The sequence below is a fragment of the Camelus bactrianus genome, chromosome 14 (assembly GCF_048773025.1).
Source record: "Camelus bactrianus isolate YW-2024 breed Bactrian camel chromosome 14, ASM4877302v1, whole genome shotgun sequence".
Classification (NCBI taxonomy): domain Eukaryota; kingdom Metazoa; phylum Chordata; class Mammalia; order Artiodactyla; family Camelidae; genus Camelus; species Camelus bactrianus.
The window spans coordinates 11,128,569-11,142,104 of NC_133552.1; the positions used below are offsets into that span (position 1 = coordinate 11,128,569).

General features: G+C 39.1%; 1 protein-coding gene and 1 long non-coding RNA gene across 6 annotated transcripts in view; one reads left to right on the forward strand and one right to left on the reverse strand.

The window, feature by feature from the left end:
- The window catches only part of LOC123615790 (uncharacterized), a 65,020-nt gene extending 59,469 nt beyond the window's left edge, over positions 1 to 5,551 (forward strand). The window contains exon 5 of the long non-coding RNA XR_006723515.2: positions 3,920 to 5,551. This is a non-coding gene — a long non-coding RNA (uncharacterized LOC123615790). The remainder of the gene's footprint in view (positions 1 to 3,919) is intronic.
- TRPC4 (transient receptor potential cation channel subfamily C member 4) overlaps positions 1 to 13,536 on the reverse strand; it is a 167,781-nt gene that overhangs the window by 16,571 nt on the left and 137,674 nt on the right. For all 5 annotated transcript variants that reach the window (XM_045514098.2, XM_045514099.2, XM_074378079.1 and 2 more), the window contains 2 exons: positions 5,562 to 5,875; positions 992 to 1,187 (listed from right to left, as the gene is read on the reverse strand). In XM_045514098.2, the coding sequence (XP_045370054.1) occupies positions 992 to 1,187; positions 5,562 to 5,875 (510 nt within the window). The remainder of the gene's footprint in view (positions 1 to 991; positions 1,188 to 5,561; positions 5,876 to 13,536) is intronic.

Genomic DNA, 13,536 nt, shown 5'->3' on the forward strand with positions numbered 1-13,536 from the left:
GAAAATCATTTATTCTTGTGGTTTATGCAGTTTTTCATCTGTGACAGGTGTCTTGCTTTCCATAAAGGACGTTTAAATAAAATTCAGAGTTCTGCTTCTCAAAATAACAATAATAACACCCCAGAGGCTTAGCAATAGATTCAAAGATGCAATATAATTGCAGTTATTTATGGAGTACAAGGGTAGCCTGTAATTATTCTTATAAGATGCTACTTGTCTAAAGTATACATATGTAAGTCTTAAGGAATATATTTCATTCCAGTGTGGGTTTGTGCTGTCACTATTGCTAACGGCCGTAGACATGTATCACTCGTACGCAAGCTCAAGGGGATAAAGGGCTTAGCTTCCTTGTTCATCACCGTTATCTTTCGTTCCTCGACCAGTACCTGGCAACAGAGTAAGCACTCAGTAAGGATTTATTGAATAAATAAATAAGCTAAGCTGTTTGGATTCCAGAGTTTCAAATAAAGACATATGGTACTGTGTATTCTGCTACACAACTCAAGGTTACTCCTACATGGGTTTTTTTTCCCCCCTCTAGCCTTTAAGAAACTGAAAATCTTGTGCTTTTTCCCTCAGACTCCTCTCTGAGCTGGCTCTTGTATCTTGCTAAATCGGCATGAGTTTGCTTACATCAAGGCTCTAGATTAGATGGTCAAAGACAATGCAAAACTTGGGCACTGCACTGAGTTTCTGCATAAAGACGAATTGCTTGTTCATTATCCATGGCTCACTTACTGTCTGCCACAGCCCATGACTGCCTGGCAGGAGAAGTTGAGTTTATTTTATAATCATCCATAATAGAGAAAAAAACCTAAATTTGTATGTAGCCAAATATGGTGATACTGCGCAGAAACTTCTAATTAACTATTGATATTATAATTCTAATTCATCTCATGATTCAACCCAATGGCAGACTGCATTTCCAATGATAATAGGATGGAGTACAGCAAGGAAGAACACGTTCTAGGGGAAAACTTATTCAACTTACAGCAATAAGTTGGTAGGAATTATTCATCATGGCTATTAGCATGTTGAGCAGGACAACCAGAGAGATGATGTTGTACGTCCCAAACATGGTGGCGCCAACAAACTCGGTGAATTCGTGCTGAGCTTTGACATTGGTCACATATAAGTTGATGAGACCAAATATTGACCAAAACAGGGACTGCAGTGTCTCAAATAACCTGGAATAAAGACAAAATGACACTCATAGCTACATTAACAGAACCATTATGCAATACAATACAACACAACAAGAGAATATGATTACTATTAGGTTATATTTGATTGATTTAAAATAAACTTGATAAAAAGAATCAGAGAAAATTGTTTTCATCACACTAGCACAAATAGTGTTCTTAATTTTCCTAAGAGCTTTGAAAACTATTTAGTTTCCTGAGCAGGGATGACAAATAAAACCCACAGCCTGTTTGCGTATGGCTCTTGAGTTAAGAATGGTTTTTCCTTTTCCCACTGGTTGGAAAGAAATCAAAAGAAGAGTGATTATTTTGTGACTGTGAAAATCATAGAAATTCACATTGCAATGCCAATAAATGAAATTTTCTGGAAACACAACCATACCAGTTCCTTTCTGCGTTGTCTATGGTTTCTTTCATGTTAGGAAGGCAGAGGTGAGCAGTTGCAACAGAGAGCTTATGGCCCACAAGACCTAAAATATTTATGACTGTCCTTGTCATAGCAAATTTACAAACCCCTGTCCCAGGGCACTGAGTAATAGTTAATAAATGATACATCCTTAGGCTTAGTCTTTGAAAAATATAAGTTCTTCTACCTGATTTTGCTGTTGGCTGTAGGAGGATTAAAAATAATGTTATCGTTATGAATTTCCACATTTAGAATTAAACTTGCACAGAGTGAATCCTGCCCGATGACACAATGTCTCAGAATGCTCAGATAATAAAACTTGCTGCTTCCTTTAGCAAGTATTAGGGAATGTGTTATTCATTCCTTAACTTACTCCCAAAATGGGGTAAGAGGAATAGTATCTGAACCCAAATGAAGAATTGTTTCAGGAGGACCATGATAACACCTTCATGTCATAAAAAGTCAACAGAACTCTTATACTCTTTGAGAAATGGTTAAAATAAGATTGTAGTTAAATTATATTTTAAGAACAAACCCACAAACTATCTTCACACTCGGCTTGGTGAGCAAGGATGTAGGATTTCAGTGGTCAAGTGTCCCAGGAAGAGCCAGTTCACATGAGGCCAGTGGGTGATGGTATGGCCTGATGTGAAAAGATAAGCCTGAACTGTCAGATTTCCTCTCCATGGAAGTTTATCCTAGAAAGAGCAAGATAATGAGGTAGCTGTGAAAAGGGGCTGAAGCGCTGGGAGTTACTGTGTAGAATCAGGATCACTGGAGTTATAAGAAGTCAGAGGTTGGAGACAGCATAAGCTAAGAAGCAGAGAATTGAGAATGAATATGCCCTCCGCTAATAAGGAAACACTGAAGGGGATTACACACAGAGCAGCTGAATCACGTTAACATTGGTTCTCGGAGTGAAAAAGTCCCATAGTCCAGCTGGATGTCCACTCCTGCTCTTCCAGAAGCCAGGGCTTGCTCTGGGCTCTGCCGTTGGTAAGATCAGTTGTTGCTCAGAGGATCAAAGGACTGTAAGTCTGCGAGTGATTCTTGTACCAAACTCTTGTTACTTGAAACAATCCATGAATTTCTGTTCTGTATAAAAAGGAGAATCTAACTAAGGATGCCTTAACTGGTGTTCAGGACTTCTTTTCTCAAATATATTGTTTTTTTTTTTTAAAGTAAACAATTTCATTTTTTTAATTGTATAATAAAATTTTAATGGTAGGATATGAATGTAATTATTTATGTATTGACTTATTTTGCTGGAGCTGTTCAACTCTTCAGGAGGCAAATTATCATGAAGATTTTGGGGTGATTAACCTCAGTCAGCCCTTGACTTGCCAGGAGATTGTACATTGTGAGGAGCTGACCATGTATTTTTATTTTTATTTTTCAATGTATTTTATTTTTATCGATTTATTTATTAATAAAATATTAATATAGTTTATTTATTTATTTTTAAATTGAAGTATAATTGATTTACAATGCTGTACTAGTCTCTGGTGTGCAGCATAGTGATTCAGTTATACATATGTATATTCTTTTTCATCATAAGTTAATACAAGCTATTAAATATAGCTTCCTGTGCTATCCAGTAGGGCTGGTTGTTTATCTATTTTGTTTGTAGTAGTTTGACCATGTTTGCCTTTTTTCTTTTCTTTTCTTTCTGGAACATGTATTCTTAAAGGACAACCAGATGTCAGGTTATAACATTGTCAGGGAGAGTTTAATCTAATTTGCCGGCCCCAAACAAAGGCCACTAGAAGTTCTTTTTCGAAAAATTCCTCAGAAAAAAAGTAAATTTGACCCAAGGCCATGAGGCCTTTATTTTTAGTAACTTTAAGGACAATTTCTAAAATTAATGACAGTGTCATTGGATCCAATGTGAAATGATTTTGTTCTTTTTTTCTAAATAGTGTATCTTCTCACTGTGAATATACATATATAATTCAACTGGTTTTCCCCTGACATCAATAGCAGTTCAGAGAGAGAGCAGAAGTTACATAACATGAGAGATATAATAAATTATATAAAATGTTGCCACATAAATCCCGTAACAGTTACTTTCCTAAATGTTCAAACGAGAAGGTGATGTGGAATAAAAGAATGGTTATGGCTGACTAATACTGATTTGCTTTTGTATAAATAAGAACTATTAATCATTAAGAAATATTAGCAAACCCATTGGCAAAGCATTTATTTACATTGTTAATTAAAATTTGAAAATGAGAAAATTCAAAACAAGATGACATTTTGTGATTAACTCTGAATTTCATTCTTATTTTTATTTTCCTTTCATTTTTTTCAGTAGAATGAATCAGAAGTAAAATTGGCAGGTTAGTTCCACTTAATCGGAATTAAAGAAGATCTGAGGTGGTAACTGAGTTCTGGGTGCTGTGTGGAAGTTCCTTCTGGATGACAAAGCATGGACTCAGAAGGAGGTGGCAGCAGATATGGATGGGGTGGCCTCGGCAAGCACTTTGCATCAGGGCACAAAGTGCAAAACAACGGGGGATGGTGAGAGACGGAGCCTGCCAAACGGCCCTCCATCAGAAACCCAAGAGGCCAGCCAGAAGACAGACACCATCCAAGAAATTTGTCAGAAGCAGCTTCCAATCTATGAAGGGGGAGGTTGGTGGATTCCACCATTGTAAATCCCTGGTCCTCGTTGCCAGAGGCAAATGCCCAAGTCAAGGATCCCAAGTGGGTGGAGAAGGACATGGTCTCATAGGAAAACTGAGACACAATCCATGGCCATTAGTCACCAGGATGTTGCTGCAAGAGGTTTCCCTGAACTGGGCAAGAAAAAGCCCCAGGAAGACGACAAGGCTGAGCAGGCTCGTTGGGCTGGGGGACCGCTGCTTAAGCCCAGAATAGACGGGCTGGGAACAGGCCATGAAAGGACACGGGGGAGCTGAGATGAACTTTGTTTTCTTTATGATTCATCGTTTGTATCAAATCAATTTCTGAATGGATTTGAGGCAGCTAAGGCTGTGATGAAAACTTATGTACAAATAATCAGATGCTGGTGAATTAAAATGGGGTTTTTTAATACTGGGATCAGAGAAAAAACATATGCAGAATTGAACCAACAAGAATATTTTCACCAAAAGTGATTCTGCTTATTGATTTCCTCCCACTTGAGAAATGACTGTACTCTCTTAGATTCCATAAAATTCTGTAATGGCTGCCTGACTTTTAAAGTCATCTACAAAATGACCACGTGTTCATAGGTGTTCACTGTGTAGAGAAAAATCACTTAATTTCTTAATTCATCTGTAAATTCACTGCGTGTCTCACAGTGGCCTGTGAGCAGGGAAGCAGGGAAGAAATGGCCGTGGACATGGAGAGGTGTTTTCTATCAGGGCTGTGTGAGCGAGGAACACGGTGGTCATGAACCTGTGATGTTAACGAACCTGACTGTGAGAATGACCAGAGCTCGACACGAGACAAGTCCAGATGCTCATCAGGTGTAAGAGCACAGAAAGTTTCACGTGCATCATAATAATGGTTTAGATTAGCCTTAGGTCTCTATTTTGAATTGTTTCTGCCTGCTTAGATTTTTGTGTAGGGAACCCCAGGATAAAAGAGACATGTGAAAGGACTTTAGTATCTGGAAAACGCCTGAGAAAAGATTAAAAAGCATTTGGATTTTCTTCCATGATTGGTTTTACATACATTCCCTCTCTTAATGTCCTTGTAAGCTGTCAATGGACACAAGTTTCCTTTTTATTTCACATTTTAAAACAGTATATATAACTGTCTTTTATATGAGGTCATTTAAAAGAAAAGACCATTTTACTAAAACTTAAAATAAATGTACTGGATATTTCTGTTTCTGCACTAAGCACATTTTTTTCTTTGCAAGCACTTGTCACGGTTCAAATTCAATATGTAATACACTCAAAATTCTGCCCAACATTTCCGACAGAAATGTCTGTCCGACTTACGTTGAAAATGCATTGTTCTGCTTTTCACATCGTATGCCTTTGCAGCTTAACCCTTTTGTTTCTTCGTAATAGAAGTACAACTGATTTAGGCCGTTTGCAAATGCTAGCAGCACCAGGCAGTAGATGAACAGAAACTTCAGAATGTCCAGGAGCATTCTTCCCAGAGAGATCTGCAGGGGCCCCAGGTGAGAATTTGCAGTGAACAGTGAGATCAGGCGCAGGGAACTGAATATGTTTGCAATCGCAAATAAAGCTTCAGCCACCAGAGTGGGGTGCCACATGTCCCACGATTCTCGGGGATTAAGAGCACTGTACTGGAGGAAAGAGAGAAACAAAGGGAAAATAAAACATAAAAGAAGCGCATACAAACAGATAACGTCAAGTTCGGGCCAGGGTGATTTCTCAGGGAGGTCCAGGACAGCCGCTGCCTATTGTGCAGAAGCTGTGTCCCCCTTGATGGGGACAGCAATACTAACCCACCCCCAAAATAAGAATTTAGTAACGGAAGTTATAACTTATGAGCTTTAATCACGGTAACCTTCCTGGTCTGTCCTTGCCCATTTGTGATGTTTGTGAATTTGTGAATTACATCTGCCCTTGATCTTTCCAGTGGAACTTAGAAAAAAAAAGGAAAGGAAACTATTACATATGAAAAAGAAGAGTCTGATTTTACTTTGGGGGAAAAAGACCAATAGGATAATAACAAAGAAAACTACATTGTAAAGGAAAACGATTGCATTTTAATCAAAATCAATGGCTTCACTTACCATACTTGGCACACCTGCCTATTGTAGAGGAAGGCCTGTAGGATACAAATCCCGTATAAAGGAGCGGAAGTGATGGTGTGTTGCCTTGGATTATAGTAGTGACTAGTGTGGGCGTAACCGTGAGTGGTTGGTATCTGTTACATCTTAAATGTACAGAAAACCTAACTTGGAAATCATGCCATCAGTCAATGAATTGCTAATTTTTAATATTTAATGTGTAGAAAGTGTGATACTTGTCTGGACATTTTAATTAGATAAACTATGTGATTTGAGAAAAATACTTGCTACATTAAACTTTGACCAGCAATTATTTTTAAAGTATGATTTAATTAAAATGTCAGCTATGAATTATTAAGCTATGTAAAAAGCACAATGAAAGTTGTCCTTTGTCTTGAGGTAAATTTGTATCCTTACCAAAAAAAAAAAGTCAAATACACTCTTTGAAATATCACATTATGAACCTCTATAATTAAACCTGTGTAAGAACTGAGCAATAAGTTGAATTCTCTTCTTCATACACGTCACTAAAAATTCATCTAAACAATTGCATCTTTTTCCTAATGATCATGTCAGGAAAAAAAAGTGTACTCCTGTGTAAGTCCCATCAGACTGTTCCCCTTCCGTTTACATTAGTTTATATCAAAGACCTTTACAAATGTTAATTAATTCTCTTGAAACTAGTAGACAGTATATTTTAAATCTCCCTACGGAGAAAATACAACACAAGCTCTTGATTTTGCTCAACACTCAGACTCCTGCTTGAGTGACAATTTAAAACAATCAAGTTGGAATTAGAAGAGAATTATTTTCTATTTTTAAATCCTGATGACGGTTCTTGAATATTCCCATGCATAACTTCAGCATAAATGGCTGAGGACTGAAGATACAGAAAAAATTTAAGTTGTTGGTGGTGTTGATTATAACAAGTATCAGAGTAAGGGTTTGTGGTACCCAGCACTACCTACTTCTCTCCACTCCCCACCCCAACCTTGTACTTGCCACCATTTCCTTCAAAGACTAAGATAACATTCACCTTCCTTTTCTCATGTCTCTTGAAAGACACACACATTTTAGTGGAGAACATCTCCCCTTCTGTTGATGGCTAATTGTATTTCTCTCTCTCTCTCCCTACCTAATCCAGCTTAGGACCACATCTCAGAATGTACAAAATACTAAATGGTGAGCATTCTTAAGGATGTGATGGGTTTCTTGAAATTTCGCACAACATTTAACACAATGCCCTGCATATCATAGATGCTCAAGAGACATTTTCCCCCATCAAGTGTTCATACATAGTCCAGTGACGAGGACAGGGACAGCTAATTATAATAAAAATGCTTTAAAACATTAACACATTAACACAAAAGTGCTGTGGGATTAAAGAAGAGAAAGTGATGAATTCTATCTGGGGCTAATGGGGCCAGCAACGGATAGAGATGATAAGTGGTTCAAGCTCTAATCATCCTCCGAAGTCATGCAGTCTACTGGAGATGCCTTGTCTAGGTCTCACAGCCAGTTGGAGCCAGTTGGATGTAGAATCCATCATCACATGGTGACCGGCTGCAGCTCTGCTGCTGACTTACTGTACCTTGGAACCCTTCTTAGCAAATTATCTCAGCTGGGACTTGCAAAATCGTAAGAGGAGGGTTTCCCATTTTACAAATCAGAGACGCTAGCTTCTGCCCCAGTGGAATCACCCGAGTCTAACTCAGAATCCAGCACTTCTGTTAAGTGTTGAGAAACAATGCTACGTGAATACGTTCACACTCCTGCATGGTCAGGACCTCCTGAAAAATATTGCTGGTATTCGGGTTAAAAGATATTTGAATGGCAAACAAGCCATGGACGCTAAAGACAGGGACCCTCCTGAGAAATTTAGAAACATCTCCCCTGGTACCACCTGCTTGCATTCTAAGAATAAAAATCCTAGGGACCTGTGCCTCCGCAGAGAGAATCTGTTTACTTTAGGAAGTGAAGGTCTTTCTCTTTCCTTCTCTAGGGGGAAGGTGGGCAGTTGACACAGCTGCACTGAATAAGCACTGAGATCCATGGTTTCCCAGTTCCTCTCCTGTGGTACAATTGCGTGTATGTGAAGGATACATCTGGTCACCCTGTGGGGTCCTGGAGCACAGGGAACCAGGGCTGGGATTGTTACGTACGTAAATTAGGTACGTAAGTAATTTGTTTGTTTTCTGACCCAGAAACCTTGTTTCCTGTCAGGAAGAAATAGAGGTAGGAACATTTAGTAATGATCTCTTGATTTCATTCTTTTAACTTCTACCTTTTAATTTCTTTTTCTCTCATTCACATCTATGTGCATTTACCTTAGGTCTTTAAATATAAGCATTGTTTTATAAGGTGAATTTTAAAATTCTTACAAACCAGGCTGTTCTGGGACTTTGTAGAGAACAACTGTAATTCTTTAGTTATTAAATGTGTTTTCCACAGCCAGTTTCAGGAATTAAAAGATTAAGTTGAATTTTAAAGTTTGCTTTGATGCTATTTGCTAAAAATTATCCATAAAATCTATACTCCCATTTTGTCTTTGCTTGTTTGCCTGCAGCCATGGTGATGACTCTTGTCAGTGTCCTTTGCAGGTTCCTCTTCCTCACTTTCCCCTTAAATGTTGAGTTCGAGTCTCAAGATTCATCTCTTCTCATTCTGTCTACACTCCCTGGATGTTTCCTGTGATTTCAACTGTCAGTTATTAAGCTGATGACTTCCAATTGCACGACCCAGCCCAGACATCCCACCCCACAGCCCTATTTGGTATTCTGCTGCCCCTTGACTTTTCCTCTTGGATATTTCACAAGTGTCTCAAACTCACAGGCCAGCATTATTGAAACTCATCTTTTCATCCTCAAACTCCTCAAGGTATGCTTTCTGATCTCCATGAATGGCAGCAAATGCCCCAAGGCAGAATTTGTGGTTGATCCTGGAGTCTTCCCTTTCAAACCCCCAGTCTTTACACTGAAATCTTATATACGTTGCTTTCCCTTCTACAGGGGTATCCTCTCTGTTAACAACAAGCACCTCTATTCCCCACAGAAATAATGATAATAGCCCAGTAACTGTTCTTCCTGTCTTGAGCCTTATCTCACCAATCGTCCATTTCCTCCAGTATCATCTTTTAAAAGGGCCAATCAGACCATCACATATCCTGCTTAATGTTCTCCTGTGACTGCAATGTCCTCCTGATGAAATTCTGACTTCCCAGCACATCCCATGAAGCTTCTGGAATCTGGGTTTTGACTTCCTTTCAAGACTGACCTGCCAATTGTACCCAATTAGGTACGTACGACAATTCCCAAATGACCCTCACATGTTCACCAAAATGTCTCTTCTATGAATACTGGGCCCTTTGTCTAGAATGGGTTTAAATTCTAATTCTTTTGATTCTTCAGCTGTTACTCATTTATCAAATACGTGTTGAGTCCCTACTGGGTGTCAGACACTATCTTCAGGGTTCACAGTCGTGATCAAACAAGATATAATTCACGCCCTGCAGGCTGACAGTACAGTGAAGCAGGCGGACATTAAATAAGGAACGCTGATCCTCCCCTTGAGAAGTACTCTAGACCACAGAGGAGTGGACACTGGGGCCCCGCTGACCAGAGCAGGTAGTGCCACGTTAGAGAGACAGACCCAGAGTGACCTTACCCACCTCTAGTCCTTTCAGGACCATCCCTTCCTGTTCTCCTTTCCCGCAAGGATTCACTTTCTAACATAAAACGCTTGGTCTTGCCTTAAGCCTTCATTTCTATTTCAATTCTTTTTAAGACACTTGCTCCTTTGCTGACCTACAAAATAGAATATTTACCCTTGGATTACTTGTCAGATTTCCATGCAGGGCGCTTTGTCTAAAGCATCTTTGATATTGGACATCTAGTAGAGTGTTTTATATGTGATAGGAGCTCAAGAAGCCTAGGTTCTAGGGTGAAGAATCACAGACATATTCAAAAGCATGGTTGTTAGAAAAGACGGACCGTTTGTAGAAATGTGAGTATCTTAATACAGCTGGAATGCAGAGGGCTTGGGAAGAGTGATGACTCAAAGAGGAAGTTGAATCCAGGTCATGAAGACATCAGCAGAAGTGTTAAGAGAGGAAGATGGATTCAATCATAATGTTGGGTTATTAAGTTCCTTGAATATAGGAAAATATAGGTATAATGCATACTTATAAAGGTCAAGGAATCAATCAAAATGAGTAAAGCTTAAGTTGATGCAAATTGAAAGTATTTTCATACGAAATTAAATAGAAAATGTAGGCTGGTTTTAATGTCTGATTTATAAGGTGAAAACCTTTCTCTTTCTACAAATTGGTTAGATCATTAAGTAGGGAGAGACAATAAGAAGGCATATGATTTTCTCCTGTGGTAGATAATACTAGATTAAACAATTAGTTTAAATATCTACAGCTGTCTGCCATAAAACTAAAGAATACTCAGAAAATTTCATAATTTGGAGAATACACTACCATTACAGCATTTCTGAAATGGAAACCGCATCTGCCTTCTTTCCTGCTGATAAGAATAAGAGAGATCAATGAGAAATATTTAGAACTATGTAGAAGAATGGTACTATGAAAAATTCGACCATGACTATTAAAATAAAATGTTCCTATTCATAGTAATTTCGATTTTTGAAAATGTTATTTATATTACATGTTATGTTACATAGTGCCCAAGACATAGGAATTTAATCATTTCTTCCAAATAACTGAAGATAAAAAATATAAAAGACAAGTTGTACACATGGAAAGGGACTGCGGAGTATTTAGGGGAAAACTAGTCCTAATGCAGATGAAGTAACATTTTATAAGTGTGCCCAGGCAGCCACAAGCCCTGGATTAACTCACATTTTATAGGTGCTGAGAAGAGGGAATGACTGACAAACCATCGCCTTCAAACATAAAGAGCAAATTAAAAACAAACAAAAAGAAGCTACAATCCATGAGCTGTGAATCAAGGCAGTTAAAGAGGGACCACAAAGCCTGTGTGGAAGGAGGAGATTACTGAGGGCTCAAAACTTCAGGGCTCTCTTTGCACAAGGTAACATTATTGCATTTTAAGAAAAATTTAAACCAACCGAGTGCTTCTGATAAGAGCTATCCCGTGGCATTAAATGTGTTTATTAATGTAATCTTCACACACGTCCTATGGGATTTGATTATTAGTGTCATTTTACCAATAAAAAAATTGAGGCAGAGATTAAGTAACTTGCCCCAGATCACACTGGTAGGACGACAGTGGGACAGGCAGTAGCCATATCACGCATGGATCAGAGCCCAAACTATGGCTTTGGTTAGAAGGTCTCTTTTGTATGTTTAAGAAAAGAAAAAATACCCACTCCAGGTGAGTGAATTGTAAGAGGATGAACCAAATCAGCCAGTACGGCCCTTCGGCCTGTTCTAAGAGGTACTCCCCCTGGAAGAAAGGGTTTTTACAGTAAGGGCTGACAGTTCATTTGGTCTGGACCCATGGCTTGGCCACAAAGACCTAGGGTGAGATTCGTGTTACTGCTGATGCACCTGCAGATGGAAGGTAAAACCCGTGCAGCCCCAGCAGGGATCCCAGTTGTATCGAACTCCTTGGTCATCCTGTCTGCATCATGCTAAGGAAAGTCTTTACCTGCCAGCAGCTTCAGGCATTCATCATCATTTGACTCATTCTCTGTTTAAATCTCATTCATGGCTCCTCTTTATGCGAAGGGCAAAATCCAAATTCTATCACAGGATATGGAAGGTCCTTCCATCCTCTCCCTGCCCCCATTTCCTGGATCATCCCTCCGAGATGCTGACTTCCTTTACACACTCAGACTCTTGCCCACTGTGTCTTTTCTCCCTGGAATGAAAGCGCATGTGTGTTCGTGTACATGGTAGATGTCCACTCACTCTGCCCTAAATAACTGCAGAATGATGCAGCAAAGTTTGGTTCCTTCCTTGATGCTGCCGTAGCCCCTGTTGGGGACCTGACCACATTGTAAGGTCTTTCTGTGCATTTCTCTTTCCTTTCTGTGAACTGCTTAAAGGGCGGGGGCTTTGAAGCTCAGGCATCTTTGCACTCTCAGCAAACAGATGGAGAGCTGGTATCTTAGTGTGACCTCATACGTTCCTGTTGATTGATTCACATAATGACGGTTTGCCTTATTTATAGCAATCTCTTTTTGGACACTAATAAAGTGCCTTTTCCTGAAATAGTAAGTTATAATTTATTAAAAACGAGCAAGAAAAATGGAATGATAGAACACACACAAAAAAAAGGGTAAGGAAGGGTGAGTCAACAAATCAGTGTGACATCACAGACTCCCAAAGTAGGTGTTCTTTTGACTAGCATCATCACTGAGCAGATAGTACAATTGAGCCCTATTTTAAATCACTTGCCCTAATTCACCTAGGTTGCACCTAGTAAAGGCGAGCGTGAATTCAGAGCTCCGACTCTTTCGCAACTAAAATAAAGCAAATGAAGAGGCCCAATAAAGACCTTCCAAGAGGCAAGTCCAACGGACTCACAGTATAAGCAGGAGAAGGAACAGGGGTGAAAGAGACAGAAGGATTAATCTTGTACACTGACTGTCTAACCGGCACTTTAAACGTATTGATCCATTTACTTCTTATGCCAACAGCATCGGGGAGACATTGTTACTTTCCTTACTTTACAGGAGAGGCACAGAGGAGTGAAGAAGCAGGTCCAGGTTCACATCACTAGCAAGTGATGGAGGAAAGTACTGGGCCCAGGAAACCAGGCTCTAAAGTGCATGCCATTAGCACTACCCATGCAACTCAAGCCTTAGTCACACAAGCGAATCATTCAGAAACAACATCTCATAAATTATATTTACAATCCTAGCTGAACTCCTACAACGAAAGTGCATCAACAAACTGCATATTTCCCGAAGAGTCTGTGTTATCTCCATCATCGTCATCTAAGGTAATTTCTGTGTACGTTTCCATCTCTCTTTTTTCCCCTCTTCTCTTTTCCTCTTCATCCCTTGGGGTGGGTGAGTTGAATTTTTAACATAAATTTTCCCCTGGTGTAGTATAAAGCACAACGTTTATATTTTAATATTCAAATAGATGTTGCACTTGAAGAATTTACATTTGGAGAAAATTCAAATCCAGTATCTAAAACCATCCAGGCAAAAAATCTGCAAGTATCCATTAATTTATGTAACTGCACCCAATAGATAACAGAGTTCTTATATACAAA